Source organism: Erpetoichthys calabaricus, chromosome 2 (assembly GCF_900747795.2).
Source record: "Erpetoichthys calabaricus chromosome 2, fErpCal1.3, whole genome shotgun sequence".
Taxonomy (NCBI): domain Eukaryota; kingdom Metazoa; phylum Chordata; class Cladistia; order Polypteriformes; family Polypteridae; genus Erpetoichthys; species Erpetoichthys calabaricus.
This window is the reverse complement of record NC_041395.2, coordinates 320113436-320140006: the sequence shown is the minus strand read 5'-3', so window position 1 is coordinate 320140006 and position 26571 is coordinate 320113436. Positions and strand designations below refer to the sequence as shown.

At 39.8% G+C, this 26571-nt stretch overlaps 2 protein-coding genes across 4 annotated transcripts in view; one reads left to right on the top strand and one right to left on the bottom strand.

Annotated features, from left to right (window-relative positions):
* The window catches only part of si:dkey-228d14.5 (uncharacterized protein LOC796266 homolog), a 65007-nt gene extending 54284 nt beyond the window's left edge, over positions 1 to 10723 (top strand). For both annotated transcript variants that reach the window (XM_051923512.1, XM_028793091.2), the window contains 3 exons: positions 3919 to 4049; positions 7216 to 7393; positions 9980 to 10723. In XM_051923512.1, coding sequence (XP_051779472.1) covers positions 3919 to 4049; positions 7216 to 7393; positions 9980 to 10167 — 497 coding nt within the window. In that variant the 3' untranslated portion in view covers positions 10168 to 10723. The remainder of the gene's footprint in view (positions 1 to 3918; positions 4050 to 7215; positions 7394 to 9979) is intronic.
* A 10016-nt stretch (positions 10724 to 20739) lies between these two features.
* The window catches only part of LOC114647280 (protein transport protein Sec24A-like), a 62822-nt gene continuing 56990 nt past the window's right edge, over positions 20740 to 26571 (bottom strand). For both annotated transcript variants that reach the window (XM_028795944.2, XM_028795943.2), the window contains exons 18-21: positions 25936 to 26037; positions 25567 to 25653; positions 21315 to 21418; positions 20740 to 21200 (exon numbers count right to left, since the gene is read on the bottom strand). In XM_028795944.2, coding sequence (XP_028651777.1) covers positions 21086 to 21200; positions 21315 to 21418; positions 25567 to 25653; positions 25936 to 26037 — 408 coding nt within the window. In that variant the 3' untranslated portion in view covers positions 20740 to 21085. The remainder of the gene's footprint in view (positions 21201 to 21314; positions 21419 to 25566; positions 25654 to 25935; positions 26038 to 26571) is intronic.

Here is a 26571-nt window from a genome sequence, read left to right as displayed (position 1 = left end):
ATGAGATGGATGGACCTTTTCACTCCTGGAAGACCCATATAAATGAAGGACATGTAGAAACTGTCAATCCCCGAATGTGCTGGGTGGCAGCCCCCCTTTTATTGGATTGCTCATGCATGTACTTGCAGGGCAATCTGAGTGGTAGTCTCTTGAAGCAGACAATGGCTGCCACCAGGGGGAGCTGTAGAGAGCATGTACCCCTACACTTGATGGGCTTACCCCGGAATCCAAAGCTCTTCCTTGAGTAATGTTGTGGCACCGGATGTACTCCCAGGCCTGACATAAAGGGAGCCGCCTCACCTCACTCAGGGAGTCGGAGTCATGAGTGGAGGAGAATGAAGGAAACAACTGTGTTTGTGCCGATTTAAAGGAAAAGCCTATTAAAAGGCCTTTTTTATTAAAAATGTTTATTTGAACTTGGTGCTCGCATGGATGAAGTTGTGTCTGAGGTTAAGAGCTCTGTTACACCCCCTACAGGCCACAGTATATTTTTCAATTAGATATAGGGTTTACATGATTTGCAGATCATCGCATTCTGTTTTTATTACATTTTATACAGCAGCCAAACTTTTTTTTAGAAAGCAGCTTATACATTATATACATTCTTATATGATACGCTAGCGTGGCTGTCCGTTTGTCTGTCCAGGATTTTAAATCACCTGTAGCTCACAAACCATTTGAACTATTGACCTGAAATTTGGTACACATGCACGACTTGACGTCTACTATCCGCTTTCAGAGAGATGATTTTTATTACTGTTTTTATTTTATTGTAGAAACAAGTCTCGGCAGTGGGCAGCAGGGCGGCCATCTGGCGCATGCGTACATGCGCCATTCTCATTCCCCACCACCTTCACCGTCACTTCCTCTACCTCTTTATAGTTTAAATCATTCTTGAGGCAGATTGAAGACTTAAGTGCCAGCTTAAGTAAAAAATTGAGGAAAACATACTAAGTAATTGCAACACAAGCACTGACGATCAGTTTTAACGTGAAAAGATGTCGACGAAAGAAGAGAAGAAGCGGGCCGCTAGGGTGGAGAAAAGAAGATCTGCTCAGGAAACAGCAAGCACATCAACCTCTGAGCAAACGAATGATAAACGTACAGAGAAAGAGGATGAAAAGTACAAGTCAAGTGTATCCACTGCACGTTCTCGTGTGTTCAGTGCGCTGTTACTGGTATTATATAATGTATAACATGTTGGCCGAACATGCAAATTACAATTTCACTGTACCTGTACATGTGATAGTCCTACTATTACTATATCATTTATTTATTTACATATTTGCTTGTGTCTTTATTTTTTTGGAATAACGGCACAAACCAAGCTGAAATGATCAAAATGTCACCACGATTTTGAGGGGAGACTGAGCAAGTGCAATGTCTTACCACAAGTTCACGCTATTTTCCATAAGCTCCTAAAAGTCCCCAAAAAAAACTGGACCCCTAGAGTCCACCAAGATCGGTTCCATTTGTGATAAGAGTAGCAGAGACTGGGTTACTTTGTGTTTATGTGGCGGTGGGAGTACGAGGGTGGGCTTCGCTTCTGTAGAGCAGCAGATCTCAACCTGTGGTGTGTAAAGAATTACAAAACCAAAAAAAGAATAATGAAGGAGGGGAGAGATTTTGGAGGTGGGAGGCATGAAAGTAATAAATAAAGTCAATGTGGAGGTTACAGAGAGGGATGTTGAATATGAATTCCACATTAGTTTTTTCTTCTTCAGCTGTTTGTTGAAAATTCTTTTACATTAATTTGGAAATCTGTCAAAGTGAAAAAGCACATATTAACAATTATTAATTATAAACATAGTTAACCTTTCATTTAAATGACAGTAATTTTGGACAGTCACCTTTATCCTTCCTTAAAACAAATACAAGAGACATCAAGAAAAGGCAGAACGTGAAGCGGGACCGTGCTTAAAGTCCCCAAACTGGACTGCAACATCAAGACCCTTGTTGACCATTGAGCAGGCTCAGCCTTCACATGGACTTGGAAACATTTGTCCATTATTTGAAATTAGTTTTTGTGACCTGTTGTTATATATAACTTTTTTGTTTTCCTCCTTTGGTTGAGGCCTATTACGAATTATTTGCTACTCCTTTCATCGGTATTCATATGTACCTGCTAGCCCACATTAAGGCCGACACAGGCCCCTGGGTGACTTCGCTCCTCAACAGAGAGATGATTTTAACAATGCAGTCCATGAACACCCGGTTAGTTTAATGCTATGCGATATTTCCCATATTTGGCGTTCAGCAAATGGAGACTTGATTGTTTAATCGTGCAGGTGGGGTGTGGATTGCTAAAATGGACCCTGGGCATGCGAGCTGCTCCTGTGTAAATTTTGTTTTTTTTTGTAACAACATTGTTTTTGCATTAAAGAAGAGTATGTAAGCAAAATGAACAGGTAAACGTGTATTCTAACACATTCACTGTCCCATAATACCTTGTTAAATTCCCCAAATGCAATATTTTGGATGCACCACTTCCAGGAAAATCTTCTCATGTAATTGGGACAGACTCAGACACAAATTTTGAATTGTAGACCTGCCTCCTGTTATTACGTTTACATCCCTAGCGGTGAGCCATAGCAGGAGTGACGTAGGAGTGTTTAGCTGTGGTTCGTGAAACAATACGAGTGAACTGACCTCCTGCCTGTTGAAGGTTTTCAGATATATGATGTCTGAAGTGTGATGCAGAATCTCTCCTTCATAATGTTTTTACTGACTTTTAAGTTTTCATCTTTAGATTTACATGTTGGGCAGCACGGTGGCGCAGTGGGTAGCGCTGCTGCCTCGCAGTTAGGAGACCCCGGGTTCGCTTCCCGGGTCCTCCCTGCGTGGAGTTTGCATGTTCTCCCCGTGTCTGCGTGGGTTTCCTCCGGGTGCTCCGGTTTCCTCCCACAGTCCAAAGTCATGCAGGTTAGGTGGATTGGCGATTCTAAATTGGCCCTAGTGTGTGCTTGGTGTGTGGGTGTGTGTGTCCTGCGGTGGGTTGGCACCCTGCCCGGGATTGGTTCCTGCCTTGTGCCCTGTGTTGGCTGAGATTGGCTCCAGCAGACCCCCGTGACCCTGTGTTCGGATTCAGCGGGTTGGAAAATAGATGGATGGATGGATTTACATGTTTCTCCCTGCACACTTTCTGTTGATGTCACATGAAGCGCAATGTCAGCCAATGAATAAGCTCTTAATGGGCTGAACTCCTGACCAATGAATGAGGCAGGGAGGTGGGTCTAAAATTCAAATGAGAGCATTTTCCAGAAATGGTTTATGTAACTACATGTATTTAGTAAAAATACATGCATTTGGATATTTTGAGCATGTGACTGAATGACTGGACATGTAAATTATGCAACATGACTTAACTGGAGTGTTTTTTTGTGGATATTTTTGATGTTTGCGGTTATCCAGCATAGATCATTATGGAACCCAATTATATCAAACTCTTCAATTTCGCATCAAAACATGACATTGAATGCTACAGGCTGTCCCTGCTTCAGTGTCATACGCACTCGTAGCATGCTCATTAGTGAAAGAGCAGAATGAAAACCCTAAAAAGGATGATGAAAATCTTAAAATTCAAGATAAACAGTAAATTGTCTCCATTGTAACTTTCATAAATTCTCGGTACATTTGAATACAACCCCGTGTTCTGGATTGACACTAAAGTACAGAAATTGGGAAATAAGGACTTTCTAATGAAGGCAGGAGCCCAATGACACTTGGAAGCTGGTGAAATAACAACCTACAGGAGTCTCCCAACACTGAATCTGGTGACCCCCCCCCCCCTATTGTCGGGTGGGCTTGCTGGGGTGTTTCTATAAAATGGCTTTTTGAATGTCAGTTGACTTGCTGTGGCTTATCAATGCAAAGGATCTGTGTTTTTGTTTTGATGACCAATTGTCATTTCTCTTCCAGTCATCCTCTTCTGCATCTTCCATCATGCACACATGATTGACAAAAACAACGACCATCTGGCGCTGAGCAGAGTGGGGCTGGCTGTGGGCTGCACCTCGGCACTGGGAGCGTTTATTGCTGGGAACTGCAATGTAAGGCAACCCTGTTGTTTCTACCCTGTCAGAAGTGCTGAACTTGTAGCTTTTCCTTCTCTTCTGCTCTTACATTAATGGAGCTGGTGCTTTTTGTTGTTATTTTTATACAGGCGACGTAAGTAACACGGCAGTGAGCAAATGACCTTTCAGTTTTTATTGTCCTTTCATTGTGAACATACCAAGCTGCTATGCACAGTCGTTTCAGTAGTTGTAGAATATGAGTGTTGGCAAGTGGGCAGTTGTTCTCTTTAATGTTTCAGTAGTGACCTCCATGTCGTGTTAAATACAATTACTGTTAACAGGCACATGAAGTGACGCTCACCTTAACTAACACAATCGGGAAGAGAATAAAGTAAAAAAGAAGGTTTAAACAATGGCAGATAGTGGCATGTTCAACTGAGATACACATTTGTTTAAAAACATTGAAAGGAGTGAAACTAAATCCCCGTCTCGAAGGGCATACATTTATAGGCTGGTGTGGTGGCAGGAGCCAGCTGTTGGTGGGGTGGCAATCCACTGCAGGGCACATTTTCATACACACACTGGAACAAGAACAGTTACAGTACAAGTTCATCTGTTAATCCTTAGGATGTGACAGCAAGCAGGAGTAACTGGAGGACACCGCATATGCAGGACTGACCTCGGGACTCTGGAGCACTGAGACAGCAATGCTGAACACTGACGCTCTGGTTGATTATCCTGCCAGTCTAAATTTAAAGATTCTTACTATAAACTAAAAACTCCATCAATGATCTGTGAATTGGCTGATCACAAACTTTTTTTTTTAAGCACCTGTCTTTCTAAGCTTTACGGTAACTTAGTTGCAGTGCTCCTTTATGTGAGGTATTGCAGTAGTTGAGCTAGACATCTCTTATTTTTTGCTGTGAATTTCCTGTAAACGCATTAAGGCCGACTTGACTAGAAAGAGAGAGAAGACTGGAATATTAGTGCTGCACTCTGTACCAGCATTTCCTCATTCTCTCTAGTCGATGTATGCATACCATCCATTCGGACCACATTAGCAACTCTTACTTATAAGTGCAATGTGTCTGTTGGCACCTCCAAGAAGGACAGATCCAGACAGAGGAGTATGTGAATTTACCCTTGGGGATTAATAAAGTATATCTATCTATCTATCTCTCTCTAATCCTGCCAACTACGCCTATCTATCTATCTATCTCTATCTAATCCTGCCAACTACGCCTAACTATCTCTATCTATCTATCTAACCCTGCTAACTACGCCTATCTATCTATCTCTATCTATCTATCTATCTAATCCTGCCAACTATGCCTATCTATCTATCTCTATCTAATCCTGCCAACTACGCCTATCTATCTATCTCTATCTAATCCTGCCAACTATGCCTATCTATCTATCTATCTATCTATCTAATCCTGCCAACTATGCCTATCTATCTAATCCTGCCAACTACGCCTATCTATCTATCTCTATCTAATCCTGCCAACTACGCCTATCTATCTATCTCTATCTAATCCTGCCAACTATGCCTATCTATCTCTCTAACTAATCCTGCCAACTACGCCTATCTATCTAATCCTGCCAACTATGTCTATCTATCTATCTATCTATCTATCTATCTATCTATCTATCTATCTATCTATCTATCTATCTATCTATCTATCTATCTATCTAATCCTGCCAACTACGCCTATCTCTATCTATCTATCTAACCCTGCTAACTATGTCTATCTATCTATCTATCTATCTATCTATCTATCTATCTATCTATCTATCTATCTATCTAATCCTGCCAACTACGCCTAACTATCTCTATCTATCTATCTGACCCTGCTAACTACGCCTATCTATCTATCTCTATCTAATCCTGCCAACTACGCCTATCTATCTATCTCTATCTAATCCTGCCAACTACGCCTATCTATCTATCTATCTATCTATCTATCTATCTATCTATCTATCTATCTATCTATCTATCTATCTATCTATCTATCTATCTAATCCTGCCAACTATGCCTATCTATCTAATCCTGCCAACTACGCCTATCTATCTATCTCTATCTAATCCTGCCAACTACGCCTATCTATCTATCTCTATCTAATCCTGCCAACTATGCCTATCTATCTCTCTAACTAATCCTGCCAACTACGCCTATCTATCTAATCCTGCCAACTATGTCTGTCTATCTATCTATCTATCTATCTATCTATCTATCTATCTATCTATCTATCTATCTATCTATCTATCTATCTATCTATCTATCTATCTATCTATCTATCTAATCCTGCCAACTACGCCTATCTCTATCTATCTATCTAACCCTGCTAACTATGTCTATCTATCTATCTATCTATCTATCTATCTATCTATCTATCTATCTATCTATCTATCTATCTATCTAATCCTGCCAACTACGCCTATCTCCACCCATATTTCTATATAGTGTACATCAGCACAATGTACTGATTGTACATATCAGTACACAATGTACTGATGGACCTCGGAGGGAATTTCAAACTACCCACTTCCAGTTATTCAGCATGAACAACAAGACATACTGTACAGCAACAGTTCTTTTTTACCAGTTCAGGCATTGGGTAAAGTAATTACTGTATAACTGGAGGACATCTGTAACTTCAGTCCCATTCAAATTGCTCAAATGACAGAATTTTACATACATTTTGGCATTGCACAGGACATGTTTAACCAATTTTCCCCTTACAGTTGTCTCTAATATACAGTATATTAAGATGTGAATACCCAGACCATGAAATGTTACTGATGTGAGCAATTTCAGATGGGTCTAAAATTACAGAGATCCTCCTGTAAGAAATGACTACTCGCCTCCGGGAGTTAAAGGGATCATATCCAAAAAGGACTTTTGCCTCTGAATTCTCATTTGACCCCCAGCAAGTCACTTACAAGGCCTATTTGTGAGAATGTACAGCATTTATTCTGAAATGCATTGGGATGGTATTACTGGGAAAGGAACTATACAGAATAACATTCAATGCACAGTTTGGTGGACTGGAGAAAACAAATTCCAATTAAAGGTGCTTTGAGCAGCTGGGAAATCTGTCTTGCATTTATCTGATTAGCAATGAAACCAATCCATAAAGATCTGAGGGAGTTGTTCCCTCTTCTGTGACCCTAAGATGGTTTCTGTAATCCTTTTTGCAGCCTTCCTCTCTGATGATCCTGCATTACTTGGGGGCCTCACTGAACTTTGTGTGCGCCTGCCTCTACACGACCATACAGACCGTGCTGACCTACCGCTGCTACGTGACGGGGCTGGAGCACCTTCTTGCTCCCATCAGGACGGTACTAACCATCAACCAGATCTTATCCACCATCATCTGTATCCTTTTTTTTAATTTGCATTTAGCTCAACATCTACACTTTCTAGTTAATGATCAATGGTCTGTATGGATGGCATTCTTTTTAATTTAAACTTTATTTTGGTCCAGATGTGTGAGCAAATGCCACATTAAATAATATTTGTCACATTGAACTGAGAATTTTTATAACTCGACCACTTTTGATGTGCTCATTTTCAATACAAGAAATGTCCAATTGGAAAACGAACCAGGGTGGGCTTCCTGTCAGAAGAGTCCTGCATAGCCAAATGTAAATGTAAGCAAATGGTTTGAAGCAGGGGTGTGGCACGGTGGTACAGGGGTAGCGCTGCCTCACAACAAGCAGACTGAGGTTCACATCCCAGGTTCTCTCTGTGTCCACATGCATTCCGGTTTCTGCACAAAAGTGCAAAGACACGCAGCTTCGATGGACTTGTGATGCTAAATTGGCCCATGCGTTCACCTGGTGATAGACTGGCACCCTGTCCAGCACCAGACACTGGCTGAGATTGGCTTCAGCTTCCTCTCGACCCTGCACAGGAGAACTGGGTTTGGAAGATGGATGAATGGTTTGTACCAGAGGTAACTAGCCTGGGTGCAGCGTGCCCATTGTGTGTGGCTTAGGATGCATTTAAGAATCAGGCATGTAATCCTTCCTGGGTCCACTAAAGTCTGTGTCACATTGCATGATTTTTCCAGCCATTTTCTGTCCAGGCTTTATGTACTTAGCAAGTTGGAAACTGCCACTGCGTGGTCCAGTGAACAGCAGTTGTGTAGTCCGACATGTCCAGTGACTGGGTGAGCCAGTCTTTGACAAGGACCTCAGACTTTGGCTCAAGTTGGATGGGTGTGTTTGTATGCATGTGAGATATGACAACCAATGTGTGCTCACACGTAAATAGAACACATACAGTGCTGCAACATGAAATAAGGAATGCTTGGGGATTGAGCTGACAAAAAGAGAGAGACTTTTTTCTGTCTGATATTGTATGTTTTACCACAACAGAATGGAATTAAAGAAGATAAAAAGGGTCTGAGGTTGCAGCTGAACTCACCGCACCTTTGCACAGTCACTGGTTCTGTCACTCGGCCCACTATTGGCTGTCAGTTGAGTTTTGAAGGTTCTTAAATTTCTACTGTCTACCACACTACTTGGTAGAGCTTATTCCATGTTTTTATGGTTCTCTGCATAAATAAAAATTTCCTTACAATTGTGAGAAACTTATCTTTAACAAGTTTCCAACTGCATCCCTGTGTTCTTCATGAAATCATTTTAAAGTCACCGTCTCGATCCACTGGACTAATTCTTAACTTTAATCTTCTTTTGTTTAAACTGTAAAGGCTCAGCTCTTTTAATCTTCTCTCATAACTCATCCCCTGTAGCCCTGGACTCAGCCTAGTTGCTCTTCTCTGGACCTTTTCTAGTGCTGCTGTGTCCTTTTTGTAGCCTGGAGACCAAAACTGCACACAGGACTCCAGATGAGGCCTCACCAGTGTGTTATAAAGCTTGAGCAGAACCTCCTGTGACTTGTACTCCACACATCAGCATCAAGGCGCTATATAACCTGACATTCTGTTAGCCTTCTTAATGGCTTCTAAACACTGTTGGGAAGCCAATAGCTTAGAGTCTCCTACGACTCCTAAATCCTTCTCATGAGGTGTACTCTCGATTTTCCGACCGGTTTGTGTATTCAAACCTCACATTTTTACTTCCTATGTGTAATACTTTACATTTACTGACATTAAATTTCATCTGCCACAAATCTGCCCAAGCCTGTATGCTATCCAAGTCCTTCTGTAATGATATAACGGATTCCAAATTATCTGCTAATCCACCTATCTTGGTATCATCTGCAAACTTAACCAGCTTGTTACTTATATTCCTATCTAAATCATTTATATATATTAAAAATAGCAGCGGCCCTAGCACTGACCCCTGCTAGACACCACTCTTAACATCGGCCAGTTCTGATGAGGTTCCTCTCACCATCACCCTCTGCTTCCTGTGCCTGAGCCAATTCTGCACCCATCTATAAACCTCACCCTGAACTCCCACTTGATGATGATGATGATTACAAGGAAGGCGCAGTTGATAGGAGTGTACCTTTTTATCCCTTGTAGATGTTGGTGTAAGAATGGAAGTCACACTATTTACATAAAGTGGTGGCCATCTTGGAAGGTGAGAAAAGCATTTTAAAACTGGACATCAATATCCCATCAATAATCTTGTGTTTTAATTCAGAAATACAAATAACTGACCTTTTGCAGTTGCCAAACTTGAAAAGACAGGTCCATGATGAAGTGCTCTAACCTATCTGCATTTGAACATCTACAGTTGTGAACTTCTTCATCTGAATTATGAAAGGATTTCATGTGGATTATACAAAGGGTCTCCCAAAATGGAGTGAAAGTTATCAGTTAGAAAAGTCATTGTTGCAAACATAAGTTTAGTGTATGGAAAAGTTTAAGACCTTCCAGCATACAGTATAAAACATGTGGTCCACCCATTATATCTTCTAATTGTTTTAAAAAGAACCCTAGCGCCTGCCCTCATTCCCAGCTCTATTTCCTTGACAAAACTGTGCCAGACATCCTTTTCTTTGTGCAGCCCAGTCCCTATTATTTACACCTGTCTGCCATTTTTGAGTGGGTGTTAGGCACAAATATGGAGCTGTTTGCTCTCACCTTTGCCGTGGAGTTTTACTTTTTTACAGATTCTACGCTATGGGTGCTGACCAAGAAGCATGACGAGGAAAAGGCTCTCATCTTATCTTGAAAAGGACACACGAGCTGCCTGTCCAGCTTACACTGGCCTCCTCCTTCAGGTCCTGCTCAGTTGTGAAGGATGCTGCTGCCACATTACATTTATTGGCGACGTTGTCCCGTTCTATGCACAAAAAGCACCTGTAGCTGTTTTCACCTGTTAACTCACTCACAACAAATATCAGATACCAGCTCTAATGTCCAACTCAAGTTCACAAGAACTGAAATAAGCAGACTGGTCATAACTAAAAACTGGAACTGTCACTGTGGTGGAATGAATTACGGATCTTCTTTCTTTATTATTAATGTAGCGGCACGTATAGAATTTTAACTCAACAGTATGCGACTAAATCTCAGGGCACAAATTGTATTTTTGTTCATGTACTACAGCTGTAAAACATGGAGAGACTTTTCTGCTGCTAAAGTGAACGTTGAACATTTTACAAGTGTTTAAATTAATTTTGATGTAATAACGTGTTCATTCTGAGTAAATTCTACTTTACGTCAAGTTGTCATCCAGATTCTTTTGAGATATTCACAAACGTAATCATTAAATTAACCAAAATCCTGTTGTCTTTTTGATGCTTTCATCATGGAGCACAAATGTTTTGTTTCCTGTGTGGCCATCGCACTTCTCTTCTTCATGAATGTGTGTTGTAGGGCGACTGCTTAGCTCAACAGTGCAAACAAAAGTTCCTTCAGGACTTCTGTGCTCTTTTTTTGCTGTGTTCCTGAAGTCTTCATTTTTGTTTGTTTGTTGTGGAGGCCACAGGGTGCTTTCTGTACAAGTTTGGTTGGCCCAGTTAGCTATTAACTGCAGAGATGCCTGAAGCCTGAGACCCCTCCAGCTGCACAAAGTCTGTATAGATACCGAGTTTTAGCTTAACCCTCAAGAGCACGTACTGTGAATATGTCTGAAGGGAAACAGAGTACCGAAACGTGTTCTTAAACACGAAGAAACATTCCCTTGACAGGTCAGGTATACCATCACCATCTCACTGTGTTTTTGTTTTTCAAGTTTATGGTGTCACTGCCTTTGACAGAGAATGTCACTTCGTCTGGGTCTTTGCGTTACTACAGGCCTTAATGAATTCAGTAAGTAGAGGTTCACATTTTACTCTGAGCTCAGTATCCCAGTTAAAGGACAGGCTCTGGCTGACTGTCCCACTTTCACTTGACTGGAACTGGTGGATTCAGTACATGGCTGAATGGATGACCTAATCACATCCTTAGAGACCATAAAATGCAAAACTGGAAAGATGAATGGTTCTCAAGGACTAAGAAATGACTGGTGGTCTAAAATGTTCCTGCCTGGCATCAGTTAATATTGAGATAAGCTACAACTCTCCCTGACCCTGACACAAGTGGCAGACATGATGATCAGAGAAAACTGATGATCAGAGAGTTAAATGTTGTTTTAGAAATGACTCTGTCCCTAAATGTTTTAATGTCATTTCAGGTGATCGGCCTCACTAATGTGTACAGGACGGGGAGAGTTCCTTGAAGTATTAACAAGTAAGATGTTTTGCTGACTGGTATTTTTAACCTGCTGTACCCATACCATACTTCTGAGGTAAATCTGTACTTTTACTGTTGTCTGAAGATGTGTCACTGCAAAATGCAACCAAGTGTAACATGGACGGTAAGATTGGGGACAGAACCAACAGACACTTCTGTCTGTCTAGATAAGACCGGGGAGATCAGAAAGTTGAACACTTAGAGTATCTTGCACCTTTCTGTAGACCAGAGGGGTACATGTTTGTGGAACAGTGTGGCATGTTTTGTGACAAATGAGACCTGTACTGGCAGACTGCATTACTGGCGTATATGGAAGGTGGGTATGCAGGTTAATCAAAGCGGCATTTAAACTGGGAAGTGTGGAGTGCAGGAAACCAAGTTTACAACTTCATATCTGTAAGGTTTTGGACAGTAATTACTGATGAGTGTGTACAAAAGTGCAAACCTGAACATGTACTACAATATAACTTTTAAAATTAGTAAAATAAATAAATAGACTGAAGTATTTTTAAAGTAAAACATACTATAGGTACAGTATATACAGTGTACTGCAGCAGCACACCCTGTATGTATGATGGTAAACTTTGCTACATTCTAGAGATGGGATGAAGAACATTAATAAAGACCAAGCTTTCTGTTTGTTCTTCTGTAGAAACCAATCCAAATGAAAACGAAAATGAATAATCATTTAAGATTGAGAAATCACGGATCCTCGAGTATGGCCTTTCCGCATTCACCGGTGGCAGGTGACGTGTGCAGATGGTACTTGTTGCAGTCGCTGATAAAATGTATTGTAATCTAGGTGTGTGTTTGTATTTCTGCCCTTTCATCTGTGAAAGCCCTGAAAATAAATAGAAATGAGCTGATTGTTGGAGGTCAAGTGACTCAGCCTTCTGTGTGAGTCTTGCAAGGAATTCTCTGTGGTAGTCCACCCTGAAGGAGAAAGCTAAATCCATGAAATCTGTAACACCAGCTGGGTCTCTTTCAAGTTTTGTAACTTAATTATTCCCATAAATTATTCTCTTAGAAATGCTAAACATTGCCTGTTAAAACATACATGTGCTTCATGCCAGGTTGACCCCCTTGATCAGTAATATCAGATTAAACCAGGGGGTCTACAGTAGCTTTACCTTCCAATTATGATTAACCTAATTGGCTTAACGATTTAAATTGACAGAGTAATCTATAAAGGTCATACACGCATTGCTACAGTAGCTCCTTCAACAAATGACAATTATTAAACTTCACATCACAAACTATTTAAATCACATAAATCGTTTTAAGAGTGCAATGTAGCAAGTAAAACTTTCAGAACGTCTCCAAGAACCGGGGCCTGGTCAAACATCTCCCACCACAGCACTGGCAAAGGCAACTGAAGCAGGGTGTTGCTGCTAGGATTCTGAATGCCCCAAGCGCTGCACTGCTGTGTAATCGTACGTGAGTACAGAGGGACACTGGTGGCCACCTTCATGACTTCTGGGACTTCACATGTCCTTGCTGACACTACCACAGCTGAGATTAATAACCCAGTGAGTGAGGGGTATACATATTGAAACAAGCAAGTACCACGTTAATTAAAATATCTATCAGAGACCATAAGACAGACAGGTGATGAATAAGTGGAAATGTTACTATCTTGAACAGTCTAAGCCTTAATTCTATGACGTAAATCTGGATTTACTCTGATAAATTTGTTTCCGCAAGGAGTGTACTGCTTCCATAGCAACAATGATCCTAGAATAAGAAAAGAAATGGAGTTTGACCCTGAAACAACTGGAACAGAACGTGAATTCTTGTTTCCCAGTTTACCTAAAATACTTTAAAAGCGGAATGAATTTCTTATCTCCACATTTGCTTCAGCATATCTTAATCCTTAAATAAATAATTCAAAGTGATACTGTCTTAATTTGGACATGACTTGTGAATCATAACTGTAGACTATATTGGTCATATGTGCATATCCTATAAAACTGCTCTAATAAATAGACACACAGATGTGATTACCTCTAGAAGACATTTTTTCTTCCTTATTGGATTTCTCTCAAGTTACAGGGAAATAAGTATTGAACGCGTCAATGTTTTTCTCAGTAAATATATTTCTAATGGGGCTATTGACATGAAATTTTCACCAGATGTCGGTAACAACCCAAGTAACACTGGTCTACAAAAAATATTTTTTGTTTGCTACTGGGAACTTCAGAGCAGCTCTTTATTAAGATTTTTACACTGATTTCACATATGAAATTGGAATTAAGCTAGCACGTCAGATTTTCAAAATACTGTATACATCATTGACACTTTTGAATATCAATATAATATCTGGAGTTTGGACTATGTCCCACCAAAATTGTTCTGATGTGTTTATTCTGAAAACAAACCAGAAGACGATACCAGAGACACGTTAAAGCATATTTATGTCAATTTACCTCAATATAAAAGTGAGGTCAGCCCAAAAATGTTGGAGGCACTCGCTTTTGCGCTTGTACTGCACATCCGTCTCTCTTTGCAAGAACCAACAGTAGTCGCCCATCATGCTCGGAGTGAATTTTCCCTGATATCAGTTTTCAATCACCTTTATATCTTGATCAAATCTTTCCCTGTGCTCATCTCTGACATCGCTCAGATTTGGTGGAAAAAAGTCGAGATGAGAATGTCAAAAATGCGTCTTCACGGACATTCTGCCTCCTATAAGCTGATACGCTTTCAGCAGGTTCTCCACAAGCTCAGCGTTATTCTCTGCTCTGTGACTGCCAAGTAAATTCTGGACAATCTTCACAAATGCTTCCCATGCGGCTGATTCAGTGGGCTTCAGTTTCCTTTTGAACTCATCGTCAAGCATCAGTTCACGGATTTCAGGAACAACACAAACACCTTTAATTTTGGCTTCACTTTTCTCGAGACCAAACTTATTTCTTAAATGCTGAAAAGCTTCGCCGTTTCTGTCCATTGTCTTGACAAAATTTTCAAAGTAATGGTGAATCTAACGAGCAAAATGTCCTGAAATGCAATGTTATGTTTAACAGTAAAACCTCGACCTACTGCACCGCCATGTCTGAGTTGTGTTATTATGCTTTAGAGTCATATAAGACCTGGTAATAAGTAACAAATATTTTTTCTGCTAATTAAAAATTAATAATTTTAAAATAAAATTAATAATGACAAGGTAAACAACTCACAGCTGTTAGTAGTGTGTGGCGAATTCTTTTATCTCAATGGCATCCCTAGTGGTACCAGTATTTATCAAAATGGTTATCCACCTTTACTGTCCAGTCACCCTAGTTGTCCAAGACCTGGAACATCATAACTAAAAAACGGGACGTGCTGGACGAAAACGGTTTTCAGATTTGGAGTCAGGAAGTGAAACCTGTTAAAGTACAGGTGAAAGACTCCCAGTAGCAAAATGCTTGTTGACCAGTGTAATCCACACATACAAAGAAAGCAAAACAAACAAGTCCATAATTTATGTGTAATAAAGTGGAATGACACAGCGAATAAGTATTGAATACATGAAGAAAAGGAGGTGCAAACACGCCTGAAAAGCCAAGAAAGCAGCAGAAATCTGTCAGTATTCAGAAAGCAATCCTGATCGCCCCCTGTCAGTGAAAAAGAATATCCGCTGGTTTAGTCCTAATTGATGGCCTATAAAAAGGTTTCTCATTCCCAAGGTGTCACACAAGTAGCATTTCATGATGGGTACAAGCAAAGAGCTCTCTCAAGACCTTCACAAATATCCTGATGGCATTGGTGACCAACGTATTTCTAAACTTCTGAATGTTCCAGTGAGCACCGTAGGGTCCATAATCTGTAAGTGGAAAGAACATCATTTCACCATAAACCGGCCACAACCAGGTGCTCCTCACAAGATTTCTGACAGAGGAGTCAAAACAATAATCAGAAGAGTTGTCCAAGAGCCAAAGACCACTCGCGGAGAAGTCCAGTTGTTTCAAAGAAAACAATAAGTAACGCACTCCACCGCCATGGCATCTATGCACACTCACCACGCAAGACTCCACTACTGAAGAAAAAGCACGTTGAAGCTCGTTTAAAGTTTGCTGTACAACATTTGGACAAGCCAATGAAATACTGGGAGAATAGAGTCTGGTCAGGAGAGACCAAAATTGAACTCTTTAGATGTCATTGCACACACCATGTTTGGAGGAGAAATGGCATTGCACATCACCTCAAAAACACCCCAGAATACTGGCAGACTTCATATAATTGAAGGAAGGATGAATGGACAAATGTACCGGGACATTCTTGAGAAGAATCTGCTGCCATCTACCAGGATGCTGAAGATGAAACAAGGGAGGACATTTCAGCAAAACAAGTATCCCAAACACACAGCTAAGGAAAATCTCAATTGGTATCAGAGAAAGAAAATAAAACTGCTAGAATGGCCCAGTCAGACGATCAGCCGACTTGAATCACATTGAAAATCTATGGAAAGAACTGAAGATCAGAGTTCACAGATGAGACCCCTGGAACCTTCAAGATCTGAAGACAGTTTGTGTGGAAGAAAGGGCCAAAATCACACCTGAGCAGTGCATGCGACTCGTTTCTACATACAGGAGGTGTCTTGAAGCTGCCATTACCAACAAAGGCTTTTCTACCAAGTATTAAATTAATTTCAGTAAGCGTGTTCAATACTTATTCCTTGTGTCATTCCACTTTATTACACACAATTTATGGACTTATTTGTTTTGATTTCTTTGTATGTGTGGATTACTTGGGTTGTTACCGACCATCTGGTGTAAATTTCATGTCAACAGCCCCATTAGAAATATATTTACTGAGAAAAACATTGACACATTCAATACTTATTTTCTCTGCTGTATCTACTGACATGAAATAAAAAAAGTTTCCTGTAAAATACTTCTCAATAAATTAAGGGCGTGACCCTTTTGTTTTATATCGTGTTGGCATGTGTCAATTGACACCACTTTTCATAATAAGCACATAAAGGTTATTTAGACAATTTTTTTTCAGCCAACAGTACCATACCAAAGTGAGAGACATTAGACTCCTGACTTAAAATATAATCTAGGAACTCACAGACTGCCACCCGGGGTTTGAAGCCAGCACTCCTGGTCTATTTGGAGGCCGCTCATTCTACTGGTGTGTCAGAGACACTCATGTTAGGTTAATGGACGACTCTAAATTCTTCTGCAGGGTGTGTGTGTGTGTGTGCACCCTCTGATGGACTGGCACTCTCTCTGGGTTTGAGTCCTGCCCTGTGCCTGGCTCTGCTGTGATAGGCTATGGCCCCCCTGCAACCCTGACCTGGACTAAGTAAAATTCAGAATGTCTGTCTACATATACAGTGTGTATAATTTACTGAATGATTCTTCCATCATTTGATCTGCTGTAGCTTATAGCTTTTTCGCTACCCCTATGCAAATGACAAATTCCTAAGTTTATTATTTTATTACCAGAAAGTCCATTTTTGGCTGTTAGATAATTTGGTTTCTGGGTTCCTTTCAGGATCCTCCTTTATGTCAAAGGCATGTGTGGTAGACTAATTGATAAAACTGAATTGTCTCTGTACAGCTGTGTGTGTGTGTGTGTGTGTGAGAGAGAGTGGTAGTTTGTTGCCAGGACCGGGTGAAGCTCTTTGTAGTTCAAATAAAGATTAACTGGATGGACAGTTATTTTTTTATTATCGACTGTGGCAGCAGATCAATGAAGTATTAAGCATTTTTATCTCTCTGTACTTTGGCCCAAATTCTATTTCAGTCCATACAGCCTTCTGTGTGACATTTGTTCTTGTGGGATTTCTTTTAGGACTCTGGTTTCATCCACATGTACTGGCAGAGATGCTGGCCAATTTAAATTTTTCCAGTGTGTAAGTACAGGTGCTGGTCATAAAATTAGAATATCACGACAAAGTTGATTTATTTCAGTAATTCCATTCAAAAAGTGAAACTTGTATATTAGATTCATTCATTACACACAGACTGATGTATTTCAAATATTTATTTCTTTTAATGTTGATGATTATAACTGACAACTAATGAAAGTCCCAAATTCAGTATCTCGGAAAATTAGAATATTGTGAAAAGGTTCAATATTGAAGACACCTGGTGCCACACTCTAATCAGCTAATTAACTCAAAACACCTGCAAAAGCCTTTAAATGGTCTCTCAGTCAAGTTCTGTAGGCTACACAATCATGGAGAAGACTGCTGACTTGACAGTTGTCCAAAAGACGACCATTGACACCTTGCACAAGGAGGGCAAGACACAAAAGGTCATTGCTAAAGAGGCTGGCTGTTCACAGAGCTCTGTGTCCAAGCACATTAATAGAGAGGCGAAGGGAAGGACAAGATGTGGTAGAAAAAAGTTTACAAGCAATAGGGATAACCGCACCCTGGAGAGGATTGTGAAACAAAACCCATTCAAAAATGTGGGGGAGATTCACAAAGAGTGGACTGCAGCTGGAGTCAGTGCTTCAAGAACCACCACGTAAGACATGGGCTTCAGCTGTCGCATTCCTTGTGTCAAGCCACTCTTGAACAAGAGACAGCGTCAGAAGCGTCTCGCCTTTGGACTGCTGCTGAGTGGTCCAAAGTTATGTTCTCTGATGAAAGTAAATTTTGCATTTCCTTTGGAAATCAAGGTCCCAGAGTCTGGAGGAAGAGAGGAGAGGCACAGAATTCACGTTGCATGAGGTCCAGTGTAAAGTTTCCACAGTCAGTGATGGTTTGGGGTGCCATGTCATCTGCTGGTGTTGGTCCATTGTGTTTTCTGAGGTCCAAGGTCAACGCAGCCGTCTACCAGGACGTTTTAGAGCACTTCATGCTTCCTGCTGCTGACGAACTTTATGGAGATGCAGATTTAATTTTCCAACTGGACCTGGCACCTGCACACAGTGCCAAAGCTACCAGTACCTGGTTTAAGGACCATGGTATCCCTGTTCTTGATTGGCCAGCAAACTCGCCTGACCTTAACCCCATAGAAAATCTATGGGGTATTGTGAAGAGGAAGATGCAATACGCCAGACCCAACAATTCAGAAGAGCTGAAGGCCACTATCAGAGCAACATGGGCTCTCATAACACCTGAGCAGTGCCACAGACTGATGGACTCCATGCCACGCCGCATTGCTGCAGTAATCCAGGTCAAAGGATCCCCAGCTAAATATTGAGTGCTGTACATGCGCATACTTTAATGTTCATACCTTTCAGTTGGCCAACATTTCTAAAAATCCTTTTTTTGCATTGGTCTTAATTGATATTCTAATTTTCCGAGATACTAAATTTGGGACTTTCATTAGTTGTCAGTTATAATCATCAACATTAAAAGAAATAAACATTTGAAATACATCAGTCTGTGTGTGATGAATGAATCTAATATACAAGTTTCACTTTTTGAATGGAATTACTGAAATAAATCAACTTTGTCATGATATTCTAATTTTATGACCAGCACCTGTATGTATGCAAGAGTTTGTGGCACCTTTTCCTGCTTTGAACCTTAATCCTTTCATTTTTATTCTCTCCCAGAGTCATAACCCTACTGTCCTATATAGCAGCTTGTTAATTAAAAGCTCATGCATTCAAGAGCAAGGGAAAGTAAAAATCTTCCATAGAATTCACAGTAACTCCCGTGGCTGTGGTTGAGAGTTAGCAGAGTGGACTGTTCCATCGTTCCATCCACACATACACAGGTCTTTTGTTTATATTTCTCTAACTATTTCACCTCGTTACTGGCCCTAATCTGCCCCCCACCCCAACTTTTTTTGGAATGTGTTGACCAGACACAACATGTAATATCCTGGGTTCATGCTGTCTGCAATGAAATTTAAGAATCACTGTGTTTGTGTGGTGTTGTTTTTTAATTGAATCTTCCACACTGTCCAAACGTTTCCTGACTTGTGGTTGTAAAAATGTAAATTCTTTGATTTTTTTTTTTATATATAAGAATGAATAATTGTACCTTTTCTTTTAAAGTTTAAATGAGAGACTCCTCCTTAAATAAAATAGTGTCCATGATGTAACAAACTACCAATTGCACAAGGCAAGGACAAAAGCATCTGAAACAAACAATGTGACAAATAAAAGGTGAGTGATATTATTATATGTAACAAAAAATCAAATATCTAAACAAAATTAATTTCCAAGTTAAAAAAGTCAGAAAGACCACCTGAATTTGACACCCTTCGGTACATACGCCTGGCCTGTTAATGATCTCCTACAACTGAAATGAACACGTTCTATAAAAGTGCTGCATTAACTCGAAGATGAAGGAAACATTCTGGGGGTTAGGAAAAAAAATAAATGTTACAGTATGTCACTCGGCCATATCACACATTCTCAGAATAAAACTTGGCAGTGCTTTGTAAGTGGTGTCGACCTATTTTTAGCTTTTATCAAACCTTATCTTAGCTATTCCTGTTAGATTTTAGGTCTTGTGACTTTTTCACTCAAATTCCTACACGTGGTTAAATACAACAGTAAAAGAGTTATGGTCCGTTTATTGACAAACTGTTTCAGTCGTTTGACGACCCCATTCATATTCATCACATGTGAGAATACAGGTAACACTTTAGTTTATGTACTGCAAAAATGCAACTCTTACTCATTTACTCTTATGTAACAAGGCCTTAACAAAAGCTTCTTTTGTTCTTCATAACACACAAAACTTCATTGTCTTCATAAAACATCAGGAGGTTGGTTATTCATCTCTGTGCTGTGTGGCATATTGACATGAAGGTAGAATGACTTGTTAATATGAAGGCTTCACAGGCCTTACTCTAAATATAATAATAATTAATAAAGTATCTATCTATCTATCTATCTATCTATCTATCTATCTATCTATCTATCTATCTATCTATCTATCTAATAATGCATTTTTTTATAGGGGCACTTTACATTAGCAGTAAATCTCAAAGTGCAACATAAAAAGTTTAAACAAAGGCAAGGCAAGATAAAAACAGATAAAACAACAATAATTATAGCATTCTTGTTAATAAGCTTTCCTAAATAGAAAAGTCTTCAGCTGTTTTTTAAAACAGCCCACAATCTGCTGTGTTCTCAGGCTCTCTGGTAGGACATTCCACATAGTGAACTGTGTCTCAGCTACGCCACCCCAGACCACTCCAGAGTGGCGTTCTGTTAGCAGGTCACATTGCAGAGATGAATAAACACTTGACTGATGCTTTATAAGTGTCATGAAGACCCAAACAAGTGTTTGTTAAGGTCTTGTTACATAAGAGTAAATGACAAATAGATGTAGTACCTAAACTAAAGTGTAATCAATAATAGCACAATACAAATACAACAAGCAGCACTACACACCAACAGTAAATAAGAGTTAGGAATAGATAATGTTTCAAAATTACTTTTCCAGACAAAACAGTTGACAGCCAGTATTCTGTATGACACCTTCTGTTACATTTGCTATGAAGACAGGTTTATTTATAGACTTTTTGGTACAGTAGCTGGAGCCATTCAACATAAGAGAGGGAGGATTCACTCCGATCTTCTACAAGATGGTGATCAAAGGCAGAACAGCTTGAATGGTCACTCCTGAAAAAATCAAAAACATATTTTCATTTTTTATGTGGGAGGGGGGAGTTACATTCAATGATACAGTCCTTTTACCATCTGTTGCATTACTCCTTTGAATACGGTTGACCATACCTTATGATGTAGCAGACTGGAAACACGGATTTCCCTGTGCGAAGAGATTCCACAAACTTGAAAAGTACTTTAGAAGCCACACTATTCACCTCTGAGTGCTTACTCTGAAATAGGCAGTGTCAAAGAGAAAACATCAAAAGCCTACCAAAATCAACATTTTTTGTTATAAAATGTAATGCAAAACTGATGCCTGATGCATTCTGGGATTTTGATACAGGATTCACAAAATCCTCCTGGAAACCACAAAGTATCCATAAGGTTTATGGCTGTCTGATGATTAGCTGATGACACATCAATTGATCTAAAGCAACATGTCAATTTGGGACACAGTTAAGCACAGAACAAACAAGGGATAATTAAATAAAAAGCCCATAAAGGAGCTTAAGCAAATGTCAAATTGCCATTGAAAGGAAATTATTTTTGTGTTAGTGAAACCATATTAGTTAAAATATTTATTTTTTGTTTTTGCTGCAGTGAAGTTGAAGCAGAAACCTTCACAACCTTTAAGAAGAATCTGGATTAGATACTGGGGCAGCTTAGCTATTAGCTAAATAAAGGGGCTTGATGGACTGAATGGTCTCCTCTTGTTTGTCAAATTTCTTATGAACTACTGGACAATCTTCAAAACTGGGCATCCCATGTTTCAAACACTAATTTTAAATGGTAGGTTTGGACTGCATCTTTAAAGCAGCCCACAAACAATCAGCTTTGCTTGAAGCTGATAATCTGATTACTCAATGACTGTTTTTTGCCAAATGCAAAAATCCATCCATCTTCCAACCCGCTAAATCCGAACACAGGGTCACGGGGGTCTGCTGGAGCCAATCCCAGCCAACACAGGGCACAAGGCAGGAAACAATCCTGGGCAGGGTGCCAACCCACCACAGGACACACACAAACACACCAAGCACACACTAGGGCCAATTTAGAATCGCCAATCCACCTAACCTGCATGTCTTTGGACTGTGGGAGGAAACCGGAGCGCCCGGAGGAAACCCACGCAGACACGGGGAGAACATGCAAACTCCACGCAGGGAGGACCCGGGAAGCGAACCCAGGTCCCCAGGTCTCCCAACTGCGAGGCAGCAGCGCTACCCACTGTGCCACCGTGCAGCCCAAATGCAAAAATATAACATTTAAATAAAATTAGCACTATGATTACATTTTTCTTGGTTGCTGCCAGTTTAGAGCTTTTTGCTGGGATGAAGCCATGTGGTTGCCATGTCATGGTGACTGTTACAGTATATAAAAGATGGCCATTCACGTTAAAGAGTGTCTGAATGCTGCAGCAACAAAGGGAAATATCAGATTTTTGACTGTTTTTTGACTTTGAGTTTAACTTGATGATTGATTTCTTGCCTTACCGTGTCTTGGCCTTGGCTATGTTTGAATATCCCTGTAGTAATATTTCAAAATCTCTGACACCAGATTTCATGAAAATGTCTGTTAGTACTTACTGTTCAATATATGGAAATCCTTATGCCCAAGACAATATCAATTTAAATTTGCAGTAACTGCTACTTGCTATATGTTGTTTAATGTTAATAACTGATTTTATTATTTTTTGCCACAATACATGTTAAATTAACTAGACTATATTTATTAGGTATAAGCTAATCAGCTTTTTAAGTAACAGGACGATGGTTTTACCTTCCAGTCTTTAGGAATACTGTATCCCCACAATGGTTTCCTAAAATCAATATGCTAAGGCTTTATATATAATCAATAACTTCCTTGAACACTTTTGACTTAATGTTATCCTATCCCAGCAGTTTTTCTTAGATTAAGTTTTTATCATCTGTATAGTGCCTCATTCTCTATAAACTTCAAATCATTCAGCATTTCAATAATATATTCTGGAGCTACCGAGATGTTATCAATGATTTCACAGATTAAAAATAAGACAGTGTCATTTGTTATTTCCTTTTTTATTGGACCATACTGTTCCTCATGCTCTTCAAGTGTTCTTTGACCAATCATGTACTGCTAAAATCATGGAAGATTCCTTTAATATTGACTTCTACATTTTCAATGTTAATCTTCTCTATTTCCTTTTTGACTGATGTTCATTTGTACTCTTAAGCCCTGTAGTTAGCATTGGAGTTATTTGGTTTTTAATTTTATATTTATCTACCTAGGTTTCCTTTTCCTTCCAGATTTTGGGATGAACTTATAATATGTGGATATGTATGTTCATATTGCATGGAGTCTTTCTGTTCAGCATAGTATGTTTTGTTGCAAATTTTGTTTAGCATAGCTATACTGTACTTGTAATAATGGATATCACTGATTAGACACTCACTGGCCACTTTAATAGGTACTCCTGTTCAACTGATCGGCTGATTAGATATTTACGTTAACAACCACATGGCAGCAACTCAATGCATTTAAGCCTGTAGACAATGTCAGGACAACCTGCTGAAGTTCAAAATGAGCATCAGAATGTTGAAGAAAGGTGATTTAAGTGACTTTGAACGTGGTATGGTTGTTGGTGCCAGACGGGCTGGTCTGAGGATTTCAGAAACTGCTGATCGACTGGGATTTTTATTCATAACCATCTCTAGGGTTTACAGAGCATGGTCTGAAAACGGGAAAATATCCAATGAGCGACACTTCACTGGGCAAAAAAGCCTTGTTGATGCCTGAGGTTAGAGGCGAATGGCCAGAGTGGTTCAAGCTGTTAGAAAGGCAACAGTAACTCAAATAAAAACTCGTTATCACTAAGGTATGCAGAAGAGCATCTCTGAACACACAACATGTTGAACCTTGAAGCAGATGGGCTACAGCAGCAGGAGACCACACCGGGTGCCACTCCTGTCAGCTAAGAAGAGACAATTTAGGCTACAGTTCGCACAGGGTCATGAAAATTAGACAACAGAAGATTAGAAAAACGTTTCCTGGTCTGATGAGTCTCGATTTCTGCTGCAACAATTGGATGTCAGGGTCAGAATTCGGTAACAACACCATGAAAGCAGGAATCCATCCTGCCTTGTATCAACGATTCTGGCTGCTGGTGGTGGCGTAATGGACTGGGGGATACGTTCTTGGCACACTTTGGGCCACTTAGTACCAATTTGTTTAAAAGCTACAGCCTACCTTATTATTGTTGCTGACTACGTCCATCCCTTTATGACCACAGTGTGCCCATCTTCTGTTTATTACTTCCAACAGGATAACACGTCATGTCACAATGCTCAAATCATCTCAAACTGGTTTCTTGAACGTGACAATGAGTTCATTGTACTCAAATGGCCTCCACGGTCACCACATCTCAATCCAATAGAGCACCATGGGGATGTGGTGGAACGGGAGATTTGCATCATGTATGTGCAGCTGACAAATCTGCAGCAACTATGTGATGCTATGATGTCAATATGGACCAAAATACCTGTGCAATGTTTCCAGCACCTTGTTGAATCTATGCCATGAAGAATTACAATGAGTGTATACGTGAAGGAAAAAGTTTTCAAAAGTGAACCAAACTAAATGATCAGGTTTGATTTGGGTACAACCAAAGGGCAGCAGTCCTATAAAGAAATGTAATAGCACCCAAATGAGGCTCACTAATTTTCAATTAGGTAGGTAAAAGAAGAACTGACTGGGATTAGGAAACCATCTTGTACATTCACAACATATCCCTGACTTGTACCTTGCATTTCCTATGCAATTAGCAGTAGGAAGGTCCATCATAGGATGATTCACATCTAGCACTGGGTAATACATCCAGCATATGAGCCTGCGGTAGGAAGCATTTCTGGATGACCTTTCCACAATTGAAATGTTCTTTGACACAGACAATAAAACCAGCAAGGATCTCAAAGGCCTGCACAACAAACTGCAGCCCATAGATAAAGCAACAGTTCTCTGGAGGGTGAAATGCAGTACAGTGTGAGGCAGAGATAACTGGGAGTCAGAGGAGGAAATGGTGCCTGTGGAAAGTAGGCCTGATGCCCCCACCTCTAAAAAGTGATTCATGTACTGTACCTCTCTATGTGTTAACTGTTCCAGCTATATTTTGATAATCCTTTTTGGAACTGTTGGTGTGGCATGATTGTGTCCCTCATTCTGGTTATTACAAAACAGTAATGCTGTTCCAATATTAACACCCATTCAGTCAATTAACAATTCAAAACTAATTTTATACAATTTTTATAAACATACACATGTTTTTAAACATGCTACTGTTACTGGTTTACCACTGCTTCTACAAACATCTGAACATTCATCTTAAATTTAAAGGAAAACAACTCACAAGAGGATAAGATGCAACGTTTGAGGCTCCTGACGTATTCTTCAGAAAGCTGATTTTGCTAAGTCGTCCAACCCAAATGTAGAAAACCTAAAATTAAAACACAATAATAAAAGGAATGATTTCCATTATCTCAAAACTCATCCGTCCATTTTCTAAACCAGTTTTGTCCAGTATAGGAACATGAGGACCATACTGTATCTCAGAAATAATGAGCACAGGACTGGAACAGACCACTGTATACATTATGAATATTGAAAATAAGTAAAATATGGACATTTGAAATAATGGCAAAATTAAATTTGGTTACCAAGACCTATGCATATTTTTGAGCCCTACCATCAATTCTACATACAGTAGGGCACTACTTACACTGCCACAGTTCATGAAAAAGACACCTTGTTCACAAAAACTTGTTGCTGAAAGATGAAGCCGCACGAATGGTAACTGGTTCTCAGCTGGTGACACAAAGTCCTGAAAAAGGTGAGATGTAGCAAGGTGGTAGACTGTTATACTGGTAAATACAAGCCATTTATAATTTGGGCTGGGTTTAAATCATGCTTTTGAACAATACTTTAGGGAAAGGTCACTTGGCTAAATAAATAAGGCTTCTTAGTTGATTATAATAATAATTATAAAAATACATTTTATTCATTTGTAGGCGCCTTTCTAAACACTCAAGGACACTGAACAATAGATAAAACACACATTATAAACAAAACTAAAAATACAAAATTTAAAATCAGGCAGAGCAATTGTAGTCAAAGAGAAAAAGCAGTCTTAAACAAATGAGTTTTAAGTTTAGATTTGAAAAGTGAAAATGAATCAATGTTTCTAAGCTCGGGAGGTAATGAGTTTCTGAATGCTCTGCTCCCCATAGTGGTAAGACGGACGAAGGGGACAGTCAAGTGGATGGAGGAAGAGGATCTAAGGGTGCGGGAGGCAACATGGAGGAGGTCAGACAGAAATGGAGGGGCGAGGTTGTGGAGAGCCTTAAAAGTTAACAGA